The following is a 15838-nucleotide window of genomic DNA, read 5'->3' as shown; positions in this document are numbered from 1 at the left end:
GACACATCTCTTTAACCTGGCTTACACATAAAACATTAACACATTCCTATAATTCAAATCTGTTAAAGGATTGTTAGGCTGCATTAATTAGGTCAACCGGAACCGAAAACACCTCCCATAACATCTGATGCACTCGTTGCATCGTAAAAAGAATGGCATCTACGCTAATATTAGTCTGTTTCATTCTTATTCCGAGGTCACCGTAGCCACCAGACCCAGCCTGTATCCGGATCAGATGGTCACTGCAGTCCCCCGGATCCAGTCCGCACCAGCTTAGATCATGGATCACCACCTGGAGATGACTTCAATAGCCATGGATGTCAACCAGATGAGCTCCAGAGACGGATCATCACTAAAGACCTCGCCAACCTAGACCGCCATCGGCGCTACACCACGGGATCTTGACGAGTTCTCTACAATCGGACATTGGTACAAACTGCTGGTTTCGTCTGGCCAGAGGAGAACTGGTCCCCCGACTGAGCCTGGTTTCTCCCAAGGTTTTTTTCTCCATTTCTGTCACCTGTGGAGTTTTGGTTCCTTGCCGCTGTCGCCTCTGGCTTGCTTAGTTGGGGACTTCTTCCAGTGATATCGTATACTATTTGAACTGAACTGACAATGATATCACTGAATTCATTGATGAACTGCCTTTAACTGAAAATTGATTATCAACAATAATGCGTTACTTACACACTATTGTTCTGTTTAAATACTGTGCAGTTGCTTTGACACAATCTGTATTGTTAAAAGCGCTATATAAATAAAGGTGACTTGACTTGACTAAGATAAAATGTTTTGTGAATACGGGCCCAGAACTATTTATTTGGTTCTACTCCTTTGTGATGGATGATTAAAGGAATTTGGCCTTTGTGTTCCTCATATTTATAATCCTGTGGAACAGAAAGTCATGACTGGACAATTTTATATTTCTAGCCACCCTAGTGTGCTAAAAATTGTAATATTAATGGGAATATACTTAAGAGATATTTTACTTAGACAAATTTCTAGGGGTGCCAATATTTGTGGCCAACGTGAACTAGAGAAAAACATTTATTTCGTAATGAGATTTCCCCCTCAGTTTTCATCGTTTTACTAAAAGGAACACTCCACTTTTTTTGGAAATAGGCTCATTCTCCAACTCCCCCCCGAGTTAATAAGTTGATTTTTACCATTTTGAAATCCATTCAGCCGTTCTCCTGTTCTGGCGATATCATTTTTAGCTTAGCTTAGCATAGATCATTGAATCCTATTAGACCAATAGCATCGCGTTCAAAAATGACCAACGAGTTTCCATATTTGTTGTATTTAAAACTTGACTCTTCTGTAGTTATATCATGTACTAAGACCGGTGGAAATGCAAAGCTGCGAGTTTCTAGGCTGATAAGATTAGGAACTACACTCCCATTCCGGCGTAATAGTCAAGGAAGTTTGCTGCCGTAATAAGGCTGAAGCAGGCGGAGTATTATCAGAAATGAGTTCCCAGCTAGTTTAGCGTTTGCACATGTGCTGCGTGGTATTACTGCTCCTGCTTCGGCCATATTACGGCAGCAAACTTCCTTGACTATTACGCCGGAATGGAAGTGTAGTTCCTAATCTTATCAGCCTAGAAAATTGAAGCTTTGCATTTCCACTGGTCTTAGTACACGAAATAACTACAGAAGAGTCAAGTTTTAAATAGGACAAAAATGGAAACTCGGTCATTTTTGAACGTGATGCTACTGGTCTAATAGGATTCAATGATCTATGCTAAGCTATGCTAAAAGTGATATCGCCAGAACAGGAGAACGGCTGAATGGATTTCAAAACGGTAAAACTCAACTTATTAACTCGGGGGGAGTTGGAGAATGAGCCTATTTCCAAAAAAAGTGGAGTGTTCCTTTAAAGGAAAGGTTAGAATTTTGTCAAATTTTCAAATGAAAGATCTAAAGGATAAACAATGCAGATTTATTTTCAGTCACCTTTGCTCTTATTTGCCAAGGGTGCCAATATTAGTGGAGGGCACTGTAGACTACCTATAGTTAACATTAATATTTAACTGTGGATTAATTTATATTAACCTAATTTTTACTTTAGAATATTTTATTCAATTACAGGCTTTCAATGGCTGCAGTTTTCAATGAGTGTAGCAGTCTCAGCTTTCCACGTTATTGAACATAATGGAATTTCCTTCTAAATAGGAATGAAAAAAAAACATTCAGAAAGAGATATATGAAAGTTAAAGATATTTCTCCCATTTACCATTCGCTTTAAAATATCACGTTTAAACATGGCAAGTCATGATGTGTTGACTCTGATTTCACATCAACGACGAAACGTGAAAACCATAGAACAAGAAACCTGCATAACATGTTTTGATATTTCAACTGAAGGCCAGGAAAGCGTTTAGCAGTCTGTTCTCCACACAGCTATCATGTGGCTTTGAATGATTTGGATTTTAGAGCACAAGTACTATGGACCACTTTTATAGTGCTTTTTAGTCCTATTTGGAGTCTTGAAATGACCTCTCTGGACATGCTCCACTGGTTAAGTTGTGCTTAAAGGAATGGTTCGGAGCAGTGTTGTTTTTGACAACCATCTTAGATTTAGTCTTAGTCTAATGGACTAAAATGCTTATTAGTTTTAGTCAAATTTTAGTCACTTCTATATGTAATAGTTTTAGTCCAATTTTAGTCGACGAAAAGTCAAAAAGGTTTCAGTCTAGTTTTAGTCAAAAAAAAGGGGAAAAAGTAGTCTTTTAACAAATTAATGTAGGTCAGTAAGTATTTTGCTGTTGGGTATTGTCACTTATAAGTCACCATTTTCACCAACAATTACAATTATGAAGGAATGGTTTTAGACATAAAAGACATATTTGAAATACACCCATAGGTCCTCTCACCGTTTGCGACCACCCTGTGTGCAAACTGCCGCCATCATGGTTAATCATCTGTCTGAGTGACAACAATGTGACGTGTTGAGCACGTTGTGCGCTGCACGCCAGGTGGTGGGTGTAACCAAACAAGGATAGAATGCTAAAATGGCTTGCCATACTAGTATGGCAAAGAGTATTTAATGCTAAAACGGCTTGCCATAGCGGCAGATACTTTTTAGGTTTTAATTGGCATGCACAATAAGCAGAAATGTCATGCATTTTAAACGTCTGACGGACCACCCACTAACATTTTCATCTATTCTCGTCAACGAAAACGTCTCTAGGTTACGTATGTAAACCTAGTTCCCTGAGAAGGGAACGAGACACCGCGTCCCCTAGGGGTCACTATTGGGGAACGCTGCAGCGTGACTCGTGTCTGAAGAATGCATAGAAAAACTCCATGAAATGGCCGGCGACAGTGTGTCAGTGCGTCACTACCGGGCGACACAGTATAAAGAGTCGCCGAAGTAAACATACACCCGCTTCACTGTCTGAAGCTTCTCGTCCGAAGCATGGGAAGAAGCCTAGGGGACGCGGTGTCTCGTTCCCTTCTCAGGGAACTAGGGTTACATACGTAACCTAGAGACGTTCCCTTCCGAGGGAACTCTCACCGCGTCCCCTAGGGGTCGCTATTGGGGAACGGTATACCCACGTCTCCATGCTGAGGGGAGTGCATAGTAGCGAGCACTAAGTGTAAATCCTGTGAGGAATTATCCCTATAGGACGAGGTGACAGCTGTCAGAACGTAACCTCCCCGGCCAAAGCCTGAACTGTTACTCACTTACCTGAATGGGTCAAAGGACCCAGAGCACAGCTCAGGTTGGAATCGGAGATTCCTTCGGAGGAATGGCTAAGTTAATACTTAGACTTAATTAGAACAGGAACTGCCAGTACTACTGAGTCTAGTTCCCTCAGTGAACTGACTCAGAAATAGCGACTAACAGGCCTGTCCCAGGACAGAGACCGTTCTAGCAGGGGTTATCCTCAGATAACGCACCCTGGATAACAGATGGTCAGGAGATATCTAAGGTGATATCGAGTGAAGTTGGGCCCAGGGAGACCGGGGTTTTAAACCAACTCAAAAAATGGGAACGAGGACCGCGTAACCCATACCGTATAGGATTTTAGAAAGAACCCAAAAACTTGTTGGGAACTTACCACTTATGTGGATTTTAGGAAGTGCACAAAGATTCCGTGCGCACTTACCAGTATTGTGGATTTCAGAGAGTGCCCAGGGTTTAGCGTGGGACACTTACCCTAGTAAAATGGGATTTGGAGACTGTGTTTTCCCCCATTTTGGGGGTTTCCTATTAAAGCTCCATATTTGTCATAGGATGACAAGAATTAAAATAGGGGAGGAACCCTCCCTGTTTAGAGAGGGGAGCAATGCTACACCCCAATCAGGACAGACAGTCCGCAAACTGTTAGTCGACTGATGAAATCGTGGAGCTACTGACCATCATGATAGTGGACGCAGACAGCGGACAGACCCCTAACCCCAACTTGCAGGGAGGAACATCCGTCCTTAAAAAGGGCAATGCTCTGAAGGGACCCTTTAGTGTAAAGGGGAGCATACTAGACCCAGTCCACATGGATGCTTACTAGGAGAAGGTGGTGCTCAGGAATTACCCTTCCTCGGAAGGGGAGCAGACTCATCCCACTAGAAGCCGTGCTCTAAAACGGGATCCTTGCGAAGGGGAGCGAACGTGCTCAAATCATAAAGCCTGAAGGGGAGGTGACACTCGACCCGGAAGTCAGGCGCAGACAGGCTCCTAACCCTGATTAACAGAGAGGAAAACCCGCCTGCCAGGAGGCAGCGCTCGGATTTCACCCTTCCTCAGAAGGGGAGCTTACTCCTCCTGCCAGGAGCAGCGCTCGAGAGGAACCCTTTCTCAAAAGGGGAGCAATCATACCTGACTCAGGAAGCCTGATGACAGATTCTACCCAAACAAAGGGGAATTTGTCCACACGACAGTGGTACTACTGACGAACCTTGAATTAAGGTGAGCTGCTGTCATTGAAGAGCTCTGAGAGGACCCTTTCCGCGGAAAGGGGAGCTACTAGAGTTACTTCAAGTTCCTGAGAAGGGAGCTCCTGGATAGTCATGGTGACAGACTCCTAACCAGAAAGGGGAGTACTACCTCGGTTGAATCGACCCTGCCCTCGGGCTAACAGGGGGATCGACAGACCCCAGTCTAGGTGGACTTATGTTCCTGTCTCAACGGGACATAAATCCCCCGGAGCAGGAACTTATGAGGATAGACTCCTAACCCTGAAGGCCAGGGAGGAACGCCCATCCCGCCGAGGGGGCGCTCGTTAGGGACCCTTCCCTTGGGAAGGGGAGAGCCCAGCTCGAGTGTGAGCCTGAAGAGTGAGAATCAGTCTGGACAAGAGGGACAGGCTTCTAACCCAGATGAACCGGGGAGAAAACCTGGCTTGTCAGCGAGAAGCGGTACTCTGAATAAACCCTTTCCGCGGAAAGGGGAGTACTACTTTAGTTACTGGAGAACTGAGAAATTGCTCCTTGGAGACAAAACTCAGGAGGTGCTGGAAAGAACCTTCGGCTGATAAGATCACTTCACAGGATCTAAAGTCCACAGAGAGAGTCTGGAAGAGGGATTCTCAGAAAAAAGGCCTGCAAAGGACAAATGTTAAACATGCCAAGGGCAATCCTAAGAAGGAAACTTAGGGAGCTTACCTTGAAGAGGACATAAGTCCTATATCTAACATATGCTGAGAGGGTGGATTACCGCACGACCTGTGGCGTGGATGGGACGAACACTGCCGTAACCATAACCCGTAGGATCAGAGGGGGAGCATCCGCCGTGAACTCGTCATGTTTTTCTCTGAGAAGCGAAAACACAACACACAGGCCTGAGACAGTATTACGTTCTTTTTCTTTATGAAAAGAAAAATATGGATCGTACTCACCCATGAGTGACCTGCATTTAACTCAAACTTAAACAAAACCTGTTTAAGGAGTTAAAATCCAGACCATCGGTAATGGAGGTTCTTATGGGACATAAGAACTGCTGTGTGCAGGGAGCTCATGTTGTAGGGCTCGGACCTGGGCCTTCATGGAGTGAAGGACTCAAAGGCAGTGATCTACCTAGCCCAAATCACATAAATCCAGAAAAGCCAATGAGCCTGGAAAAAACTAACAGATCAGTGAAAGACCTCCGGTTAGTCCTCCTGAAAACAGTCCAAATCAGCAGAGTGGGCTGTCTATTTAAACCCTAGCAGGGGAGACAGCACCATCTAGGCAAGAGCTTAAAAGAACTACTTTTCCAAACAAAAAGTAATCAGTAAGCCCACACACAGATATCCGCAGATATCTGTATGTGTAGGAAGGACTACCAGAGGTAAAAACTGACTGAAAGCCTCCAGCCCTAAAGTAGGAAGAGTTAACATACAGCTAGCCTCAGACAGCTGTAGTTAATAAGACTGTTCTGCCATGATCTGCATAATCATGGTCGAACTAGTCTAGGAAAATCTCTCCCCTTTATATGTACACATATATGCATACATAACATGCATATGTATATACATATACATGCACACACATATTTTATGGCAGTAAATTAACTCCACAATCGCGACGCGCAGCACATATTCGGCTCCCGCGGGAGCTAAACAAACTCCGCCCAGACGCCAAATTCCCTCGGGAATAAAACGAGCAAGGAGCCGCTGGCGACGCCGCGAATGCGTCTGTTAATGCCGCGAGAGGCAAACACACTCATGCAAAATGAGGAACAGAGAAACTCACCTCCCTCCTTTGCGTACTGCGTTTTCGCAATAAGCCCATTAGTCCCTCGGGAGCTGAACGAGCTGTAATTTACCACACCCACGTAGCAGAGAGTCGTAGCAAGTGGATATGAGAGCGTGCCTCTCGTTACAAACAAGCAATGAATGCACCGATCGCATTCTACTCTCTCAAGAGTTAATCTTGCTTGCGTTCTCCCCTCACAGCTCGGGCAGTGTGAAAGTGCGGGTATCAGATTACAACACACGTCACAAGCAGGCCTCCGGTGAGAGAATATGCACTCCTAGACAAAGAGAAAGCTGAAGACAGCGAAGAGGGTGTATGTTTACTTCGGCGACTCTTTATACTGTGTCGCCCGGTAGTGACGCACCAGCTGCGACGTGCGCGCCGCGGTGACGTCATACGCTGTCGCCGGCCATTTCATGGAGTTTTTCTATGCATTCTTCAGACACGAGTCACGCTGCAGCGTTCCCCAATAGCGACCCCTAGGGGACGCGGTGAGAGTTCCCTCGGAAGGGAACTCACACACATCTCGTCATGTTTTAGTCATCAAAGAGCCACTTTTATCTCGTCATCGTCTCGTTATCGTCATGAAAAAAGTGGCGTCAACGAAATGATTTCGTCATCGTTGACGAAAACAACACTGGTTCGGAGTAGATTTGACTTCATTGCTATGCACTACGAAGCCCATGTAAATACCCCATCTGAAGTTTTTTTTACCTTAGTCGAACATTTATGGAGATATTAGATTTTTTCGAATTGCTTGAGCAGTAGATGGTACATGTAGTGTCTCAAAAACTACAAGTCGACGTCACTTCCCTGGTTTGAAAAAAGCCGGTAAAAGTCCTCCTACTACATCTGTGTGCATGTCATCTTCCTGTCAGAAAACGATGCATCTAACGATGATGTAGTAGGAGGACTTTTACGCGCTTTTTTCAAACCAGGGAAGTGACGTCGACTTGTAGTTTTTGAGACTAGTAGTTCTCGGGTAAAACGTGTTTTTAAAACACTCATGGTGGACTTACAAATGTTCCAATGCAGCGTTTTGTGAGTACATACCCTATTTACACTACTGTACAAGTTTGGTAAGATTACTTGCACGTTTAGTGGTGCAATTTACGAGATACACTACATGTACCATCTACTGCTGTAACAAGCAATTCGAAAAAATCTAATATCTCCATAAATGTTCGACTAAGGTAACAAAAAACTTCGGATGGGGTATTTACATGGGCTTCGGAGTGCATAGCAAGGAGTCAATTCTACTCCGAACCATCCCTTTAAGTCTTACAGGTTTAGATGACATAAAACATAAGGTTAAGTGATCAAACCTGATGACAGACTTCTGATAGGAGGAGCAGGCAGCTTTCTCCTCTGATGGCGAGATGAGTCCAGTGTCTGGGGCTAGCAGAAAAAAACCCCATTTAATTACTAATTGTAAAATCATGAACTAAATAACTTATAATAAGTTCAAATGTAAAGTTCAAAAAGTGTAATGCTGATGAAACTCACCACAAGTTTAGATTTGTTCTTGGAAAACCGTGTACATGCAGATACATTTAGACCTGCTGTTTTGAGGGCTGATATTCTTGCCTCAATATCTGAGATCTGCAGAGAACAGTTAAACATCTGAGTTTACACTTAAAAAGTTTTAAATTGTAACAATAGCAAATTTAGAACTGGACTGCATTATTTCACATGTAAGCACACACCTGGAGCTCTGACTGCTGCACCTGGGCAGCAGCAGTGGCCACCTGTTCTTCAAGGAAGGCCAGTTCCGTCTCTGTGGTGGAGCTGCTAATGCTGCGAGCACAATCTTCTAAGTCACTCAGCGCCCCCTCTAGGCTGTACACAGCACCTGCAGCCAAATACACCTGCACACAAGTTCACATGATCACAAAATTAGATCAGAGAGACGTCAGAATTTCACAGATCAAAGAGAGAACTGGATGACGCATAAATACTAACACCACGGGTTTTCAAAGTGAGGTCCAGAGAGTGTTTTTAGAAACAATAAGTTTCTACTATCGCATTTTTTTTTATCAATTCAACACATCCTTTCTTAACTTTTTTTTTCAAATAATGCTAAAAAAGTGTATGGAAGCCCGTTTCCGGCAGGTCAGAAAAAAATCCATGCCTTAAAAAGTCGAAATTATGACTTTCTTAAGTCATAATTACGAGATAAAAATTATAAATTATGACTTACTATGTCGAAATTATGACTTTAAAAGTCATAATTATGAGATACAAAGTCGAAATTATGAGATAAAAGTCGCAATTATGACTTACTTAAGTCATAATTACGAGATAAAAAGTCGAAATTATAGGTGTGTTCGAGCTCATGCTGCGGTGCGCAGACCGATCGGCGAGATTAGCCGAAAGCAGTCGGGGAGGAGCTGAAAACGGAGCTGTCAAGTCGGACACGTTGGGGATCTCGTTGCTTCCTCAAACATGGCAGATCACGTGGCGTTTGCCTACTTATTGCAGATGAACTGGAAGCTGTAGAAATACCTTTTTTGTTGGAAGAAATGCAGCACATGCAAGTGAAGCAGCAACTACAGATTTCAGCATCAACCAATGTTGACCACATTACATTAAATGTCTGACATTTTAGATATTCCATAAAAAATATTACTTAAATATGCAGCTGAATACAATAATAAACTTATACACAAATCCAATATAAAGAATTTAAGGGAAAAATGTACTGCAGTCAAAAGATCGTAAACTATATACGAAATGGCATGCAAATTGATTTGTTATGCAATTATATGGATTGAAGCACGAAACGCGTGATCATCGTCATGTGGTGAATGTGGCCAATCATGAGAAGCTGTGACGACATCACAGTCTAGCGCAGTCCCTCCTGAAATGCTGCGCTGGCTGAGCAAGCCGGCTGTTCTCGAAACACTCTCGCGTTACTTTGATGCCACACGTGAACGTCACGTGGCGTCGGCGCCGGTTCAAGTCGGACAAAATTTCTAACCGGCATGCACTACTTCAAGTCAGCCGCCGATCAGTCTGCACAGCTCCGTGCTCATGCTGCGCTGCGCAGACCGATCGGCGAGATTAGCCGAAAGCAGTCGGGGAGGAGCTGAAAACGGAGCCGTCAAGTCGAGACGAGTTGGAGATCTCGTTGCTTCCTCAAACATGGCAGATCACGTGGCGTTTGCCTACTTTATTGCAGATGAACTGGAAGCTATAGAAATACCTTTTTTGTTGGAAGAAATGCAGCACATGCAAGTGATTTTATTCCATAAAAAATATTACCTAAATATGCAGCTGAATACTATAAGTGGTCTGTATGAAAAAAGTACAATAATAAACTTATGCACAAATCCAATATAAAGAATTTAAGGGAAAAAAAATGTACTGCAGTCAAAAGATCGTAAACTATTTACGAAATGGCATGCAAATTGATTTGTTATGCACGAAACACGTGTGATCATCGTCATGTGGTGAATGTGGACAATCATGAGAAGCTGTGACGTCATCACAGCCTGGCGCAGTCCCTTCTGAAATGCTGCGCTGGCTGAGCAAGCCGGCTGTTCTCGAAACACTCTCGCGTTACTTTGATGCCACATGTGAACGTCACGTGGCGTCGGCGCCGGTTCAAGTTGGACAAAATTTCTAACCGGCATGCACTACTTCAAGTCAGTCGCCGATCGGTCTGCGCAGCGCCGCATGAAGTCGAACGCACCTATAATTTCGACTTTTTATCTCATAATTTCGACTTTGTATCTCATAATTATGACTTTTAAAGTCATAATTTCGACATAGTAAGTCATAATTTCGACTTTTTATCTCGTAATTATGACTTAAGTATGTCATAATTTCGACTTTTTAAGGCATGGACCTGGTGGAAACAGGCTTCCATAAAAAAAGTCCATATATTTTAAATTGCAACATTTCACAATTTTTTTTTCTGTATTTTTGATCAAATAAATGCAGTCTTGAAGAGCACCAGACACTTTTTTAAAAAAGCATTACAAATCGTACTGATCCCAAACATTGAAACTGCAGGGTATATGTTTTTCATATTCTATAATTTCCAAACGCAATATATTAAAATCTTTAATAATATGTACAGTTGCAATCAAAATTATTCAACAACCCCAGAGACTGCAGTACTTTACAAATGTTTTTTGCTCTTTCTGAAGGTCCAGGACTAAATTGCATCTACAACAGTTTTCTGGCATATTAAAAATGGATAATGTCTATATATAATGTAATGTTTTTGAGTTATAGGATTTTTTAATAACACAGCTATGTCAGAATTATTGAACCCCTATTCAACATTGCTGTTTTAAGACACTTATTTTTATGGTCAGGAACAAAATTGTCTTAAAAAATTGTCTTAAGCCTTTACAAACTTATTAAAAATGGAATTAGCTTGGGGTGTTACACATAGTATACTGTTAGCCCATGCATGTGCTGAAGATGAGTAGCAAATATGGTAAAGTCAACAGAGCTCACACAAAATCAATAGAGAAGAAATAGTTTGCTATATTATAAAGTCTAAAACTACATGAAGATTTCTAAGACATTACAAGTCCCTAGAGACACAGCTGGCAGCAGTATTCCTTAGATTAAAGTGTGTTGAACCAGAAAACCTTTGAGGCCGTTGAACAAAAAAGCACAACATCATAAAATGTTTGATCAGATCAACTCAGAAAAACTTGCAATGTACAGCCAAAGACTTGCAAGATGACCCGACAAAAGGAGGAAAAATATTTCAATGCTGTGTACAAGAGGAACACTAGACAAGTGTAGTCTTCATGTTGAGGAATTGAATCTTGCTGAATACCATTCTTGACCAAGAACAACAAAAAGGCTGCCTTGAACATGCCAAAATTCATTTGGATAGACCTGTGGAGTTCTGGAAGAATGTTTTATGGAGTGATGTGACCAAACTGGAACTTTTTGGATGTATGGATCAGAGGTACATCTGGTGCAAAAAAGACAAAGCTTATAAGCAGAAGAACACTATCTCCATCATCAAACATGGAGGTGGGCCAGTCCTGTTATGGGGTTGTTTTACTGTAGCAGGAAGTGGAAAACATGACCATACAAAGGATATCATTGATTTATTAAAGTATCAGACCATTTTGGCAAACATTGTGATGCCTTTTGTGCAAAGTCTGAAGCTAATAATCAGTGGACTTTCCTGCAGGACAATCATCCCAAAGTATACGTTCAAATCTACTTGGTTCAGGGATCAGTCATAGAATGTTTTTAAGTGGCCTGTTCAGTTTCCAGATGTAATTCTCATTGAAAATACATGGCTGAATTTGAAGCAAGCAGTGGCAAAGTAAAAACCAAACATTATCAGTGATTTGAAAGCTTTTTCAGGGGAGGAATGGCCCAAGATTGCAGCAGAAAGGTGACAGAAGCATCTAAGCATTTCCAGGCAGTGTTTATTGGTGGTTTTAAAGAACAAAAGATTCTACACCAAATTTACTTTCAGGGGTTGAATAATTTTGAACATAAATGGTTAGAGCCAATTCGTTTTTCATCAACTTACGTTCTCAGAATTACTCAAAAGTGTATTAATAAACTTTCTTTAATAGTTTACTGATGCCTTTGTTGAATTGTTTTCACAAAATGTTTCTCTGCAGCAAAATATCTTACAGGTCAAGGGGGTTGAACTGTATAATAATACATTATCATATAATGCAAATGATACAATATTATAATGTAATATAATAAAAAATAATAAATAGTTTACTGTTCTGTAACAATATTTACATGTTTTATTAATTAAAATATAAATATAACATTATTAAGAATTTAATTGAAAATCTTTCTCTTCAGGTTTACCTGTACTCCTGGGTACGACGGCGTTTTAGTGCCACGTAAAAAAAAAATAAAAAAATCTAAGATTACGAGAATAAAGCCGAAATATTACGAGAACAAAGTCGAAATGTTATGAGAATAAAGTCGAAATATTACGAGAATAAATTTGAAATATTACGAGAATAAAGTCAAAATACTATGAGAAACATTTCAAGAATAAACTCGAAATGTTTAGAGCATTTAAATCGTAGAAATCTAAGTTATGATATTTTTATTTTTATAAGCTATAATGCGCATGCAAAGGCCTGGATTGAGAGCACCAGGAGAAGTTACCAGGCCACCAGAAATTTTTTGAATATTGTTGCGTCCAAGCGGCTGAGTCAGCTTTAAGGACTTGCGGAAACAGCTTAATATCAAGAACATGATATTTATTAACATACTGAACAGGAACAACTTTTTATTTAGCTTACACACCTAATAGGCATTCCTTTGGGGGGTGCCAGCTCTCTTTTCTAACCCTTTTTAATACACTACAAATATATGTGATTATTAGCAGAAGTCATACCTTGTGACTTATACTGCCTTCATGCCATGCTGTAATTACCGTAATTCCGAGATGACAACACGTGACAAAGCTTCCCATGTTCTCTGACTCAAAAGTAGCGCCTAAGTAGCATCAAAATTACCCTGGCAGCGGTCACGTGGTACAATTGGTCCAAGTCAGTGTTGCCAGACGTACGATAATTATCGTATTTGTACCATAATTTCGACCTCTGTACGATGTACGATCAATAATACCACAATGTACGATAATTTCAGAATTTTGTGACACCATGGTCGTTGTAATTATAGAGCTTCTATTCTCAAAGATCTAGCTGTGTGGATCCTACGTCTACCTTCATGATTGTGAGGAGACGTGAACGTGAACGTAAAACGCATGTCTTTCATCCAATCTTACGTCTTCTCAACCAATATCATCGTGGAGAATGGCTCTCTCTCACGAGCACAAGTTAACCTTCCTGTCGCACTTAGGTCAGTTGTTTCAAAACTGAGGTTGTTAGTTTAACAATAAAGTATAGAAAATTAGTGCTGAAAAGGATAAATAGCTGTAACATCTAGATTAATAGCTGTATTTTGAACGTTTGACTCGGATAAAATAATTAGTTTAGCATTGCAATAAGGTATAGAAAATGAGTGCTGAAAAGGATAAATAGCTGTTACATCTAGATAAATATCTTTATTTTGAACGTTTGACTCAAATACGATAATTTTCTCCCAAATACGATAATTTTGAGCTTCTGGTACGATACTTGGACATTTCCAATCTGGCAACACTGGTCCAAGTCCTAACTTCAGAACATTCTGAGTTTACAAGTTGTAATTACGAGTTACCAGTTCAGGAGCACATGAGGTCTTGGCATTGATAGTGTTGCCATAGAAACATAATTCACATAATGTCACGTGTTGTCATCTTGGAATTATAACATGGTGTGAATGCAACAATACTCACGAGGACAATATGCTTGGAAATAATATTTATTGTCATCGATTGCATTCGTTACTTGTAATATAAAACAAAGTCTCAGCTTTCAAAATCAGTTTTTCTTAGAAATACAAACAATGTGCCTTACAATAATGTGTTTTTCAAGCTCTTTAAAGGGATGGTTCGGAGTAGAATTGACTTCATTGCTATGCACTCCGAAGCCCATCTAAATACCCCATCCGAAGTTTTTTTTTACCTTAGTCAAACATTTATGGAGATATTAGAGTTTTTCGAATTGCTTGTTACAGGAGTGAATGGTACATGTGATGTATCTCGTAAATTGCACCACTAAACGTGCAAGTAATCTTACCAAACTTGTACAGTAGTGTAAATATGTTATGTACTCACAAAACGCTGCATCGGAACATTTGTAAGTCCACCATGAGTGTTTTAAAAACACGTTTTACCCGAGAACTACTAGTCTCAGAAACTACAAGTCGACGTCACTTCCCTGGTTTGAAAAAAGCACGTAAAAGTCCTCCTACTACATCTGTGTGCATGTCAACTTGTAGGAGGACTTTTACGTGCTTTTTTCAAACCAGGGAAGTGATGTCGACGTGTCGCCATTTGTAGTTTTTGAGACTAGTAGGGATCGGCTAAAACGTGTTTTTAAAACACTCATGGTGGACTTACAAATGTTCCGATGCAGCGTTTTGTGAGTACATAACCTATTTACACTACTGTACAAGTTTGGTAAGATTACTTGCACGCAGGGCTCTGAACCGGTTCAAGGAACGAAAACGAAAACCGAAAACAAATGACATTGAACAGGAACAAAAACAAAAACGAAAACAAAATCAATTTTAATCGTTCTGAACAGAAACGGAAACAGAAATTCCAAATTAACCGGTTAATAACGGTATTTTTATCGTTCTCTTTATTATATCAATTTGGCAGACCAAAAACATGAATTCAAATTGTGTGCGCAAATGCGACGGTGACGCATACACCGTGAAATGCCCGCGAAGCAGACATAAGCAGAGCCCTTTCTGATGCGACCAGCTTAAGGTTACCAAGCACCTGGCTGTTTCATGTGCAAAGGTATGTTTAGGTTTAAGTTATTGTAGCCTAATTAAAACTTGTAGTTAAAATTATGCATTACGTTTTCTTTTGCTTTTATGCATTAAATGTAAAAGCATAACTATCTGGAGTTCTGTTTTGTTTGAGTGAAAATAGCCTATAATTGGCTATATTAGGTAAGGAATATGCCGTAGCCAGCTATGAGGTCACCGAGGTCCGAACCTCGGTCATTTTTGTATATTCAAAAATAAAATGCCAAGCTCTCTGAATGATTATTTAGCCGTTTAAACCACCTCATATCACATGAGTGTTTGCAATTCATGTTGATGCGAGAAGCTAGCGCAGTGAACGAGGCTTGAGAGAGCGTTGAGTGAGAGCGCGTGTGCAGCCTCCGTTTGTTGCCAGATCCACCTATTATACGTGTATTTTGACTCATTTTTCCAATTTATTGTGACACTTTGGGACGTTTATAAAGTGGAAAGTTGAACGTTAGTGTTACTGATATATTAATCTTATTTACAAAACACAAGATTTGAACTTATTTCGGATATCTTTTTCTTTATTTTTGTAATTGCTTGTTTTTCGTAGCAATATCCGGCAACATTGTACATTCATAAAAAAAATCTTTTAGACAATCTGTAATTTAATTGCTGACAGGAAGATAACACAATCGGTAAGACAAACGCAGCGATCATCGTTAATATCTGAAAGAAATGTATAACACTATCAAAAACAATAGCATAATACAAATCTGTTTGTTACAGAATGAAATAGGCTACTATGACAAATAACGTTACCGTTACTGGCC

At 40.7% G+C, this 15838-nt stretch overlaps 1 protein-coding gene across 2 annotated transcripts in view; it reads right to left on the bottom strand.

The window, feature by feature from the left end:
- The window catches only part of myripb (myosin VIIA and Rab interacting protein b), a 400198-nt gene that overhangs the window by 13301 nt on the left and 371059 nt on the right, over window positions 1-15838 (bottom strand). For both annotated transcript variants that reach the window (XM_073830916.1, XM_073830917.1), the window contains 3 exons: window positions 8384-8545; window positions 8184-8279; window positions 8003-8075 (listed from right to left, as the gene is read on the bottom strand). In XM_073830916.1, the coding sequence (XP_073687017.1) occupies window positions 8003-8075; window positions 8184-8279; window positions 8384-8545 (331 nt within the window). The remainder of the gene's footprint in view (window positions 1-8002; window positions 8076-8183; window positions 8280-8383; window positions 8546-15838) is intronic.

The sequence above is a fragment of the Garra rufa genome, chromosome 24 (assembly GCF_049309525.1).
Source record: "Garra rufa chromosome 24, GarRuf1.0, whole genome shotgun sequence".
Classification (NCBI taxonomy): domain Eukaryota; kingdom Metazoa; phylum Chordata; class Actinopteri; order Cypriniformes; family Cyprinidae; genus Garra; species Garra rufa.
The sequence above is the reverse complement of the archived record's forward strand: the minus strand, read 5'-3'. Positions and strand labels throughout refer to the sequence as shown.